At 41.7% G+C, this 14,496-nt stretch overlaps 1 protein-coding gene across 5 annotated transcripts in view; it reads left to right on the forward strand.

The window, feature by feature from the left end:
- Nucleotides 1-14,496, forward strand: part of FEZ1 (fasciculation and elongation protein zeta 1) — a 140,489-nt gene that overhangs the window by 83,192 nt on the left and 42,801 nt on the right. For all 5 annotated transcript variants that reach the window (XM_088481775.1, XM_088481777.1, XM_088481776.1 and 2 more), the window contains one exon: nucleotides 11,387-11,486. In XM_088481775.1, coding sequence (XP_088337901.1) covers nucleotides 11,387-11,486 — 100 coding nt within the window. The remainder of the gene's footprint in view (nucleotides 1-11,386; nucleotides 11,487-14,496) is intronic.

Below are 14,496 nucleotides of genomic sequence, written 5' to 3' on the forward strand. Positions count from 1 at the left end.
TTGTTTTAAACAATTTTTCTTAAAAACATTCTCTATTTCATTAAAACTGGTGTTAAACCAACTGATAAAAGCCCACTGAAAATTATTACCTATATCAGATTTCTTAATTTTTGGTTAAAGAGGGTCAGTTCTATAAGTCTGATCAATCTTTAATTTTGCTTTCTCTAGGACACTGTGTCAGTAACCTTTAGCTTGAAAACGATCTGATAGTTTTTTTTCATTTGTTTCTCACAGACCTCCAAATCAGTACAGTTATGTTCTATTCTTGAGAATTGACTAAATGGGATTTTTGAGTGATGTTGGCTGGATCTATCAATAAAACTGTTCGAACAGAATTCTGTGTAATATATATATTAAAATCTAAAAATGACACTTCTTTATCACTATAGGTACATGTAAAATTAATAGAATAAGGATTCAAATTCAGGGCAGTTCAAAAAAAGTTTAGGGATTCTTTGTCCCCCCATCAAATAAAAAAATAGAATCATCAATAAAGCGTTGCCAGGACACCAAGTTCGCCACCAGGTCATCATCTAACCATATATGATGATCCTCCCAGAATGCCATAAATAAATTTGCATAACTGGGGGCGAACCTGGTGCCCATAGCTGTGCCCACCATCTGTAGGTAAATTACACCATCACACCATCAAAATAAAAATAATTATTAGATAAAATAAAATCAATACCTTCAAGGATAAAAACTTTTTAGTGTTAGTATCATAATCACTCTTGTTTAGAAAATAGGAGGTTGCATTTAGGCCCTTCTCCTTATCATTAATGGTGTACAAAGTACTGACATCAGCACTACAGAGAAGATCACCTTCCTGTCAGGTGTAGTCTAAAATTTTCTTAAGTACATCACTTGTGTCTCTAAGATATGCTTTAGTCTTTTGCACAAGCGGTTGCAAGTAAAAGTCCAACATTGCAGAAAGGTTACTTGTTAGGCTATTACAGCCCAAGATAATTGGTCGACTTGGAGGGAGGAGGGGGTCCTAATATACTTTTGGGATTACATAGATTGTAGAAATCGATGGATCTTTTATATTCAAATAATCAAACTCACTCTTAAGGTGCCTATCCGCTAGACGATTAAAATAAGCGATTGAACGATATCGTTCGATAATCGTTTGCAGATCGTTTAAAAAGTTGGTCTTTTAGACATCTATCATCATGTAAACATGCTGGTCAACCTGATGATAACGTCAGGTTCAGCATGTTTGCAGATGATTGATTGTACCTACAGTGAACACCTGCTCGTTCAGTGCAGGCTCATCACAGACTGACAAACAACTGCACGATTACAATGTCGTAATCGTGCAGTCTTTTGCCTGTCTTCTAGTGGATAGGCACCTTTAGTGATAGTATTATTGTTAAGGGCTTTTGTAGTTAAAGCCCTTAAGGCATTCACAATCCTAGTAGCGGGGTCATGTTTCAATTTCTTGTAAGTGATGCCCTCATTCAATTCTCGATAGATCTCATTCATACTCATATAATTCTCCCTTGTCATAAGGACCACCCCTCCTCACCTATCTGCCGGCTTTATAACCACATTTTTATCTTCCCTAAGGGATTTGTCAGCCTCAAATTCTTTCTTACTTAAATTTAATTTGTTATTCTTTTTCTCTTTCTGAATTATTTTCTCTACTCCCTCGCATACAACGTTGCTGAAACAATCTATGCAGCTTCCTTTTGACTGGGTAGGATAAAAAGTAGAGGGTGGTCTGAATCTAGATCTCTCACCCTTTTCTTTATCCATATTTAAGCCCTCTTTAATAGTTTTAATAGTTAGTTTCCGGACATATTTTTGGATATCCAGAAAAAATTCTAAGGATTTGGGCTGATTCCAAGGTGCAGAATTTAATCCCTTTTGTAAAACACTTTGGGCCTGATTCAGACCCACTCGCGAGCGGCTGTCCGCTCGCAAGTGGGTCGATGTTATGGACTGAGCATGCGCACGACGGATGGAGCTCCGTCGTGCGCATGCGCCAGACGCGACGAGCGAAGGAAAGTCCTTCGCTCGTTGTGTCCGATCAAAGGGGGCGTGCTGTCAATGTTGATTGACAGCACGCCCCCTTTGGTGGGCGTGCCTCCCTGACGGGGGCGTTCCCACGGGAACGCCTCCCGTCAGAAGCCGGCCCACTGACATCACTAGTGATGTCAGTGGGAGTGATTTTGGCTTTGATAGAGCAAAAATCACTGCGGAGCTTGCGGTTGAAAACCTCAACCACAGGCTCCGGCTCGCAAATTTGATGGTCGCGATGGTCTCGACCATCGCGGCCATCACAATGCACGCTCGTATAGCCTGTGGGTGGTGACCCACAGCTATACGAGCGTCCAGGAGGACGCTCCATGAAAATGGAGCCCGGCCCTCATTCAGAGCGTGCGCTCTGCTCAGAGCGTACGGCTCTGCATGAGGGCCTTTGTTCGTGTATACTCAAAACATTGTTCGTAAGATTAAAGATTTTTCCTTTATATAGTAAGTCTTTCTCGTTATTTTCTATTGGGGATATAAATATTTTCGATCGCTTTCTGTAATTAAGCCCTTTTAGTCCCTGCTCTTTTATCTCTAATATTCAATTTGAGGTGAAAAGTCCGGATCCGCGATACTTTTTTTGCCGATGACGTCATTTTCGCCTGTTTTGCTTTTACCCCGTATTCAATTTGAAAGACTTTCCGCCTAGGCGGAAAGTCAATGCAATGTAATAAGCGGAAAAGTTTCGCCTATGAATAGTAGGCGGAAAAAAGTGCAGAATTGGTGTTTTGGGGTGCAACGTTGCAGGAACCCCTGTGCAGCCTTCAGACAGTCCCCTAAAGGTAAACTCTGTAAAAAAAAATTACAAAAACACTTAAGAACACCCCAAAAAAAAAATCACTTTAATTTTGGGGGCAGAAAAAAAATGTTGGACAAAGTTAAAAGCTAGCGAACTTGACTCTGGGGGAGTCCCCAAGTATGCCCCAAGTGATTTTTTTATTGCAGGTGTTTGCGGCAGGTGGATTTTTCATGATTTTTTCAACTTCACTTTAGCAACTTTTAAATATGCTGTCCCCCATTTTCAAATTTGCTGGAATAACTTAGTATTCAGGAGTATTTTTTCCTGAAATATTCTGCACCACGTATAGAAAAACGCTATTTAGCAGCTATTCAGCCCGTTTAAAATACCCAAATACCTTAAGCAAGCCAAATCGGGGGGTACCATAGGGAACCCCCATGTCAGCGCATCTTTTGGGGAGTGTCAGGCTGCTTTCCCCAAAACTGACAGGACTTTCCGCCAGGTTCCGTTTTTGCGTACTTTCAAATTGAATGCGGGATAAAGTGGGCACGCGCGTGATACTTTTCTGCCTACAAAACAGGCGAAGTAGGCGAAAAGTCCGGGCCGCGAAAAAGTATCGCGGCTCAGCTCAAATTGAATACGGCTGTATGGGTCTTTATTACTCTTTTATAATTTAGTATTTGTTCCTTTTTGGCGTCCTCGGATCCCATTCTAATAAAGGATGTCCAGATGTAGAAGGGTCATGATTTTCCTCACCAAGTATAGCGAATCTATTGGAGGTATGAGTGTCAAGAGGTTGTTTCAAATTCCATTTATTACGTGTAGGGAATCTTGTTTCCCAATCTTTAGTTGGTCTAAATGTGTCTCTATCATTTTTATCTCTCCTTTGCATTCGTTTAGAGCGCTGTATAGGGGATCTCAAATGATTTGGATCAGACCTGAAAGAGTGGCTTGAATCATACTGTACGTTATTATATTTCTTTCTCCAAAAAGGAGTTTTCTTATTAGTGTTAATAGAAAACTCTAATATTTCATATGGGTGAGGGAGATCTAACGTTCTCTTTTATTCCCGTAGATAGATTAATATCTCTTTTTTTAATATTTTTTTTATTTTTTTTATCCCTTAAATCCCTCGTACTTTTATAAATTTTCCCTAATAGATCCTTTTTAAATATTCTGAAATCTTCCAACTCTTTTAAGGGATGTATCATAATTTGTAGTACATTGATTTCTTTATTTAATTTAGACAATGTACTCCTCCTTTCTCTTATAATTAAACCAACTAGAGAAAGTGAACAGGTGTCTAAAATAGAGGAATTAAAGGATGGGGGTATGTTAATTTTCAACCCTTTAGGAACAACTTGGGCTGCTTGATACTGTTCCAAGGCTGCCACTTCCCACCACAATTTATTCTCTTTAACCATATTCAATTTTTTTGAAGACAGATTCCAGATCATCATCACAAATGTCCCCATACCTTCAGCTGATTGGGAGAAGGTACTTTTAATCAATATAGACCAAATAAAAAAAAATGATATATATATCTATATATATATAGATATATATATATATATATATATATATATATATATATTACACCCAAGGGAGCGCTGGATTAATTGATAGTAAATTTTATGCATATATAACATTACATATAAATACATCAAATTTCCTAGTTTCTCTAAATGAAAACATACTTGCAGCAGCACTTTCCCCAGCGGGATGTAACAAACTAGGAAATGCAATACCGCATAGACCTGTTATTATTTACAGAAAAGCTCCTGCTCTAAAAATAAATTGGTCAGTAGCGGTAGTGAAATTGAAAGTAGACAAAGCGAGAGAACTAAAGGCTTCCACCGGTGTGGAAGTTGTCTTATGTGCAGAACAGCGAGATCTAATATTCGCAAAATGACAGATTTCACTGTGAATGGTAAAACGTATCCCATTAGGGAGTGTATATAACGTGCCATTCCAGGAATGTGATCTATGTACTGGAATGTGCATGTGGTCTCCCCTATGTTGGGAAAACCAGCTGGTGCTTAAAGGGACGACTTGCTGAACACATCTACAATATTCGGAAAGGGATAGAAACCCATACAGTGTCGGCCCATTTTAAAAATCACCATGGTATAAAGGAGTGCCTTAGAATGTAAGCTCTCACGAGCAGGGACCTCTTCCCTCATGTGCTTCTCTTTACATTTTCTTCCACTCTCTACTCCCCATTAGGGCACCTAACACGGGACTGCCAACTCCCGGCAGCTTATTGTGAGTGCTTTAATCACTATTTCAGCAATGTATATAAGTTGTGTCCTTGTCCTGCACTGTAATGTACTATAAGTTACTTGTTTCTTGTTCACCTATTAGTTCTATGTACGATGTAAGGCGCTGCGGAACACTTGTGGCACCATATAAATAAAGGATAATAATAAAAATAATATATAAAATTTTCTCAAGGGGCGTTCAGGAGATTCAACCTAAATAGTGAACAAGGGATGTGGATATGAGGCTCTCCCAAACAGAAATGAAGTGGATCCATCATTTGTGGACCCTTCTACCCAAGGGGCTAAATGGGGAGTTTGAAATCAAGCGTTTCTTAACCTAAAGGATCCCCCTCTGTCCCCCTTATCTGAACCCCTATATCTCACGTGTTGCACTTTATTTGCATGTATTTTGTACACCCTGCACTTTTTCTGCACTTTTCTAGTTTCTCCTTATTTTATGATAAATTCTATAAATGGATATATTTTATTATACTTGCTGATTAGCTAGTATTTAATTGTTATGTATTTTTTGGATGTTTTATGGCCATTCTATGAGGACTAAATATGGACGGGAGGTATTCTGCTTTATAATAATTGCCAATATGGGCAGCAATATGGTCAAAAACTGCCCCCCCCTGCCTACCTTTGACTTCTACTTCTTGGATGCTGGAACGCACGTGGAACTCAAAAGTAGCCTTTTCCGTAGGGTGGAGCGCACATGGCAATTCCACGTCCCGCTTCCGGTCATTGTGCAAATGCGCGGTGTACGCCGATTAGTGGTGATCAACAACAGATACCCTGTAATTAGGAGGGGTATATTAGGATGTCCATAGGAGCCAGAACTTATGCTTCTGAGGAAGGACCATTGGTCAGAAACGCGTAAAGCTACAAGTTATGGCTCCTATGTGCTGAAGACTCCAGTGACCAGACTCTGGGTAGTGGTGTGTACCCGTTTGTGTGGACTTTGGTATCTGGAGTCATTATCCTACCACCCTAAATCTATATCTTGGAATCTCAGGAATCATCCTTCTGGGAGCTGTGTGCCACCGAGGAGTCACTTATACGCTTTGTGTCAATTTTATTGTAAGTGCAACGTGTTATTACATTCTTGTCTTTAAAAGGATTTCTGCCCTATTTCCTTCTTATGTGTCTTCCCTGATTAATGTTACTGTGAGGTACAAAGAGAAGGGAGGCACGGTCTTTCAGATTGTGGAGGAATGAATGAAGAACACATCTAAATTACAACCAACCTGTTATAAAAGGGATTTTCCCAATCAAGCTTTAGTTGTGTGAATAACACTGGAACTTTTATTTTTTTTATGCAAATATAGTTACCGGGGGAGCGCTATGTTTTTAGTGTAATCACTATTTTATTTATTGTGTCTTATTTGAGTAACATTGGATGTGTTTACTCGGGTTGCACTGACTAAGCTGCACTTCCAGTTTGATTGCGCACCTTTCCAGCTTTTCCCTAATATACTGGGAACCGGTGTAGCCAACTACCTGCTCCCATATTTGCTTTCCAGTGGGACTTAATCAAGATGAGATAAGTTTGATTATAGCTAGTCTCGATACCTATTAGTGCTGCTACTTTACCATCTCTAGAACAAAGGGATGTTCTAGAGATGGTATGTTCTTATTCTGAGTGGGGAATAAAGTAAGAAAGCTGTCCAGCGTCTGTGAGCTACATGCAACAGCAGCCAGTATTTACCCTGCCTGCAGACATAATCACTGTGTTTGCCCCTGTTCCATTGCAGCGTGGTTTGTCGAGGTGCACAGCTACTGGCTCTATCTTGCTTTATTCCCGAACTCAGAATCAGGCCCACAGTTAGGAAGCCATAACCCACCTCATGTGAGGAAAATCACATAATGCAGCAGCGCAGCCGATATCCAGCATATGTTAAGGGTCATATATCATGGAATCAAAATGTGCTCAGGAATTCTTAGCACCGCTGAGCACTAAATATCCTGTAATGGTCATAAAGAACCAAACATAAAACAACTCCAAAGCGGTTTCCTAATTACAGTACAACACAGACAGTAATTTATTGCATTAGTAGTCACCCCTCTGGTTTATATATTTGGTACTGTAGAAGAACTTTATCTACAGTTTATCTGGTCTCTTCCAGCTTTGCTCCCTGGACACCACAGCTTTCTTCTCTTACACTAGGACTCGGGTGGCAGGGAGACCATTGGTGAATGGCACAGGGGGACCATTGGTGAATGGCACAGGGGGACCATTGGTGAATGGCACAGGGGGACCAATGGTGAATGACACAGGGGGACCATTGGTGAATGGCACAGGGGGACCATTGGTGAATGGCACAGGGGGACCAATGGTGAATGGCACAGGGGGACCATTGGTGAATGGCACAGGGGGACCAATGGTGAATGGCACAGGGGGACCATTGGTGAATGGCACAGGGAGACCATTGGTGAATGGCACAGGGAGACCATTGGTGAATGGCACAGGGAGACCATTGGTGAATGGCACAGGGGGACCATTGGTGAATGGCACAGGGGGACCATTGGTGAATGGCACAGGGGGACCATTGGTGAATGGCACAGGGGGACCATTGGTGAATGGCACAGGGAGACCATTGGTGAATGGCACAGGGGGACCATTGGTGAATGGCACAGGGGGACCATTGGTGAATGACACAGGGAGACCATTGGTGAATGGCACAAGGAGACCATTGGTGAATTGTCTAAAGGAAGGCATCTGTCTAGCACTAATGTAGTCTTATTTAGGGGACATTGGATATTACCTAGCAGTATGTTTTTCCCACAATTATGTAGGGTTCCAGAGATTAATTTAAAATCACATAGAGTGGCCCAAAACAGAAGGTTATGATGATCTCTAGAAGCAGGGATAGCTTGTTCCCTATGTTGAGTACGAACTGTAAACCTCACAACTCATTGCCACTGTAAAGTACTGTAGGTATGCTATTTTTCCTTTTTGCGGACAGTTTTAGATCAACTGAAGCTCTGGGTTAAAATCAACAGTGAGTGCCTTAATTGATTAGTCATATTTCAGAACCCAGTGCACAAGCACATGGTTCAGTATATAATGCTGAGCCAAATCTGCTTCTCTGTATAATATACTGAGCAATGTCTGGTGACAAGGCTATAAACCAGAGCAATACCTGCTGCCGAGTATATAATACTGAGCCAAATCTGCTTCTCTGTATAATATACTGATCAATATCTGGTGACGAGGCTATAAACCAGAGCAATACCTGCTGCCGAGTATATAATACTGAGCCAAATCTGCTTCTCTGTATAATATACTGATCAATATCTGGTGACAAGGCTATAAACCAGAGCAATACCTGCTGCCGAGTATATAATACTGAGCCAAATCTGCTTCTCTGTATAATATACTGATCAATATCTGGTGACAAGGCTATAAACCAGAGCAATACCTGCTGCCGAGTATATAATACTGAGCCAAATCTGCTTCTCTGTATAATATACTGGGCAATATCTGGTGACGAGGCTATAAACCAGAGCAATACCTGCTGCCAAGTATATAATACTGAGCCAAATCTGCTTCTCTGTATAATATACTGATCAATATCTGGTGCCAAGAATATAAACCTGAGCCATACCTGCTGCCGAAAGGGGCGTATCTATAATGGGTGCAGGGTGTGTGCACACGGCCCCCGCACCGCACACCCTGCACCCATAGTATTACTTACATCTCCAGAGTTCCACGTCGGCGCGGTGGTCCGGTGCTGTAAAAACGACTGGAAAATGGTAGCCACGGACATTTTCCCGTCATTTGCTCATGCGTAGTACAGGGTAAATGGCCGCCGCGGCCATTTTCCCGGTGACCTACGCATACTCTTTAGACTATGGGAGCACTCTAGTGCCCAGAGTCTATAACTCCGGCGCTGGCCACGCACAGCTCAGTGCGCTGCCGGACAGAGAGGAGGGGGCCCATGTCGGAGACTGTACACGGGTCCCCTCTTCTCTAGAAACGCCCTTGGCTGCCGTATAATACTGAGCCAGATCTGCTTCCCTGTATAATACACTGAGCAATATCTGGTGCCAAAAATATAAACCTGAGCCATACCTGCTGCCGAGTATATAATGCTGAGCCAAATCTGCTCCCCTGTATAATATACTGAGCAATATCTGGTGCCAAGGATATTATCCTGAGCCATACCTGCTGCCGAGTATATAATGCTGAGCCAATCTGCTTCTCTGTATAATATACTGAGCAATATCTGGTGCCAAGGATATAAACCTGAGCCATACCTGCTGCCGAAAGGGGCGTATCTATAATGGGTGCAGGGTGTGTGCACACGGCCCCCGCACCGCACACCCTGCACCCATAGTATTACTTACATCTCCAGAGTTCCACGTCGGCGCGGTGGTCCGGTGCTGTAAAAACGACTGGAAAATGGTAGCCACGGACATTTTCCCGTCATTTGCTCATGCGTAGTACAGGGTAAATGGCCGCCGCGGCCATTTTCCCGGTGACCTACGCATACTCTTTAGACTATGGGAGCACTCTAGTGCCCAGAGTCTATAACTCCGGCGCTGGCCACGCACAGCTCAGTGCGCTGCCGGACAGAGAGGAGGGGGCCCATGTCGGAGACTGTACACGGGTCCCCTCTTCTCTAGAAACGCCCTTGGCTGCCGTATAATACTGAGCCAGATCTGCTTCCCTGTATAATACACTGAGCAATATCTGGTGCCAAAAATATAAACCTGAGCCATACCTGCTGCCGAGTATATAATGCTGAGCCAAATCTGCTCCCCTGTATAATATACTGAGCAATATCTGGTGCCAAGGATATTATCCTGAGCCATACCTGCTGCCGAGTATATAATGCTGAGCCAATCTGCTTCTCTGTATAATATACTGAGCAATATCTGGTGCCAAGGATATAAACCTGAGCCATACCTGCTGCCGAGTATATAATGCTGAGCCAATCTGCTTCTCTGTATAATATACTGAGCAATATCTGGTGACAAGGCTATAAACCAGAGCAATACCTGCTGCCGAGTATATAATACTGAGCCAAATCTGCTTCTCTGTATAATATACTGGGCAATATCTGGTGACGAGGCTATAAACCAGAGCAATACCTGCTGCCGAGTATATAATACTGAGCCAAATCTGCTTCTCTGTATAATATACTGGGCAATATCTGGTGCCAAGAATATAAACCTGAGCCATACCTGCTGCCGAAATGGGCGTATCTATAATGGGTGCAGGGTGTGTGCACACGGCCCCCGCACCGCACACCCTGCACCCATAGTATTACTTACATCTCCAGAGTTCCACGTCGGCGCGGTGGTCCGGTGCTGTAAAAACGACTGGAAAATGGTAGCCACGGACATTTTCCCGTCATTTGCTCATGCGTAGTACAGGGTAAATGGCCGCCGCGGCCATTTTCCCGGTGACCTACGCATACTCTTTAGACTATGGGAGCACTCTAGTGCCCAGAGTCTATAACTCCGGCGCTGGCCACGCACAGCTCAGTGCGCTGCCGGACAGAGAGGAGGGGGCCCATGTCGGAGACTGTACACGGGTCCCCTCTTCTCTAGAAACGCCCTTGGCTGCCGTATAATACTGAGCCAGATCTGCTTCCCTGTATAATACACTGAGCAATATCTGGTGCCAAAAATATAAACCTGAGCCATACCTGCTGCCGAGTATATAATGCTGAGCCAAATCTGCTTCCCTGTATAATATACTGAGCCATACCTGCTGCCGAGTACATAATGCTGAGCCAAATCTACTTCTATGTATAATATACTGGGTAATATCTGATGCCAAGGATATTATCCTGAGCCATACCTGCTGCCGAGTATATAATACTGAGCCAAATCTACTTCTATGTATAATATACTGATCAATATCTGGTGCCAAGGATATTATCCTGAGCCATACCTGCTGCCGAGTATATAATACTGAGCCAAATCTGCTTCCCTGTATAATATACTGGGAAATGATGCCAAGGTCTCAACACCTTGAAAAAAAACCCCAATGGTATTTAGAATATTATCATTATTATTTAATATTTTGTTTCATTTTCCTGTCTTGTTTGCAATCTGGTGTTTTTTATTAGTATAACCATATATCTGTTATTGCTTTAGCTCATTAGTTTCCTTACTAACTGAAGATAATTTATATGACTGATGTTGTTCATGTCTTTGATGTCTACACTGCAGCCTAATTGTTTATTATGTACTTATCTGAATGGTGGATGTGACTCTGTCAGACAGCTCAGTTGTTCCCCTCACTGCTTCTGCAGATTTTTGGGCACTGATGTCATTATCCTCAGGGTAGAGCTGGTCCAGCCGCCTGTTTCTGACATGTTTCTTCCATTCACAGAGTCTGGGACGCCCTCACCGACAACTACATCCCACTAAATGGGGAGAAATGGAGAGAGCATAGCGAGGAACTGCTGAATGGCAACCTGTCCGACTCTGAGGTATGTCAGACTCTGCTGTGCCGTATACTGTATTACCTTATGTGTATACATAGAGAGGTGTGTCAGTCTATGCTGTGCCTTATACTGTATTACCTTATGTGTATATAGAGAGGTGTGTCAGTCTATGCTGTGCCTTATACTGTATTATCTTATGTGTATACATCGAGAGGTGTGTCAGTCTATGCTGTGCCATATTCTGTATTATCTTATGTGTATACACAGAGAGGTGTGTCAGTCTATGCTGTGCCTTATACTGTATTACCTTATGTGTATACACAGAGAGGTGTGTCAGTCTATGCTGTGCCTTATACTGTATTACCTTATGTGTATACATAGAGAGGTGTGTCAGTCTATGCTGTGCCTTATACTGTATAACCTTATGTGTATACATAGAGAGGTATGTCAGTCTATGCTGTGCCTTATACTGTATTATCTTATGTGTATACATCGAGAGGTGTGTCAGTCTATGCTGTGCCTTATACTGTATTATCTTATGCGTATACATCGAGAGGTGTGTCAGTCTATGCTGTGCCTTATACTGTATTATCTTATGTGTATACACAGAGAGGTGTGTCAGTCTATGCTGTGCCTTATACTGTATTACCTTATGTGTATACATAGAGAGGTGTCAGTCTATGCTGTGCCTTATACTGTATTATCTTATGTGTATACATCGAGAGGTGTGTCAGTCTATGCTGTGCCTTATACTGTATTATCTTATGTGTATACACAGAGAGGTGTGTCAGTCTATGCTGTGCCTTATACTGTATTACCTTATGTGTATATAGAGAGGTGTGTCAGTCTATGCTGTGCCTTATACTGTATTATCTTATGTGTATACATCGAGAGGTGTGTCACGTCTATGCTGTGCCTTATACTGTATTATCTTATGTGTATACATAGAGAGGGGTGTCAGTGTGTCAGTCTATGCTGTGCCTTATTCTGTATTACCTTATGTATATACATAGAAAGGTGTTTCAGTCTATGCTGTGCCTTATACTGTATTATCTTATGTGTATATAGAGAGGTGTGTCAGTCTATGTTGTGCCTTATACTGTATTATCGTATGTGTATACAGAGAGGTGTGTCAGTCTATGCTGTGCCATATTCTGTATTATCTTATGTGTATACACAGAGAGGTGTGTCAGTCTATGCTGTGCCTTATGCTGTATTACCTTATGTGTATACATAGAGAGGTGTGTCAGTCTATGCTGTGCCTTATACTGTATTACCTTATGTGTATATAGAGAGGTGTGTCAGTCTATGTTGTGCCTTATACTGTATTATCGTATGTGTATACAGAGAGGTGTGTCAGTCTATGCTGTGCCTTATACTATATTACCTTATGTGTATACACAGAGAGGTGTGTCAGTCTATGCTGTGCCTTATGCTGTATTACCTTATGTGTATACATAGAGAGGTGTGTCAGTCTATGCTGTGCCTTATACTGTATTACCTTATGTGTATATAGAGAGGTGTGTCAGTCTATGCTGTGCCATATTCTGTATTATCTTATGTGTATACACAGAGAGGTGTGTCAGTCTATGCTGTGCCTTATACTGTATTATCTTATGTGTATACAGAGAGGTGTGTCAGTCTATGCTGTGCCATATTCTGTATTATCTTATGTGTATACACAGAGAGGTGTGTCAGTGTGTCAGTCTATGCTGTGCCTTATACTGTATTACCTTATGTGTATACACAGAGAGGTGTGTCAGTCTATGCTGTGCCTTATACTGTATTACCTTATGTGTATACATAGAGAGGTGTGTCAGTCTATGCTGTGCCTTATACTGTATTACCTTATGTGTATACATAGAGAGGTGTGTCAGTCTATGCTGTGCCTTATACTGTATTATCTTATGTGTATACATCGAGAGGGGTGTCAGTCTATGCTGTGCCTAATCCTGTATTATCTTATGTGTATACAGAGAGGTGTGTCAGTCTATGCTGTGCCTAATACTGTATTACCTTGTGTATACATAGAGGTGTGTCAGTCTATGCTGTGCCTTATACTGTATTACCTTATGTGTATACACAGAGAGGTGTGTCAGTCTATGCTGTGCCTTATACTGTATTATCTTATGTGTATACAGAGAGGTGTGTCAGCCTATGCTGTGCCTTATACTGTATTATCTTATGTGTATACAGAGAGGTGTGTCAGTCTATGCTGTGCCTTATACTATATTACCTTATGTGTATACACAGAGAGGTGTGTCAGTCTATGCTGTGCCTTATACTGTATTACCTTATGTGTATACATAGAGAGGTGTGTCAGTCTATGCTGTGCCTTATACTGTATTATCTTATGTGTATACAGAGAGGTGTGTCAGTCTATGCTGTGCCTTATACTGTATTATCTTATGTGTATACACAGAGAGGTGTGTCAGTCTATGCTGTGCCTTATACTGTATTACCTTATGTGTATACACAGAGAGGTGTGTCAGTCTATGCTGTGCCTTATACTGTATTATCTTATGTGTATACAGAGAGGTGTGTCAGTCTATGCTGTGCCTTATACTGTATTACCTTATGTGTATAGAGAGAGGTGTGTCAGTCTATGCTGTGCCTTATACTGTATTATCTTATGTGTATACATAGAGAAGTGTGTCAGTGTGTCAGTCTATGCTGTGCCTTATTCTGCATTACCTTATGTGTATACATAGAGAGGTGTGTCAGTCTATGCTGTGCCTTATACTGTATTATCTTATGTGTATACAGAGAGGTGTGTCAGTCTATGCTGTGCCTTATACTGTATTATCTTATGTGTATACAGAGAGGTGTGTCAGTCTATGCTGTGCCTTATACTATATTACCTTATGTGTATACACAGAGAGGTGTGTCAGTCTATGCTGTGCCTTATACTGTATTACCTTATGTGTATACATAGAGAGGTGTGTCAGTCTATGCTGTGCCTTATACTGTATTACCTTATGTGTATACATAGAGAGGTGTGTCAGTCTATGCTGTGCCTTATACTGTATTACCTTATGTGTATATAGAGAGGTGT

The sequence above is a fragment of the Taudactylus pleione genome, unplaced genomic scaffold (genome assembly GCF_031769625.1).
Source record: "Taudactylus pleione unplaced genomic scaffold, aTauple2 ptg000278l, whole genome shotgun sequence".
Classification (NCBI taxonomy): Eukaryota; Metazoa; Chordata; class Amphibia; order Anura; family Myobatrachidae; genus Taudactylus; species Taudactylus pleione.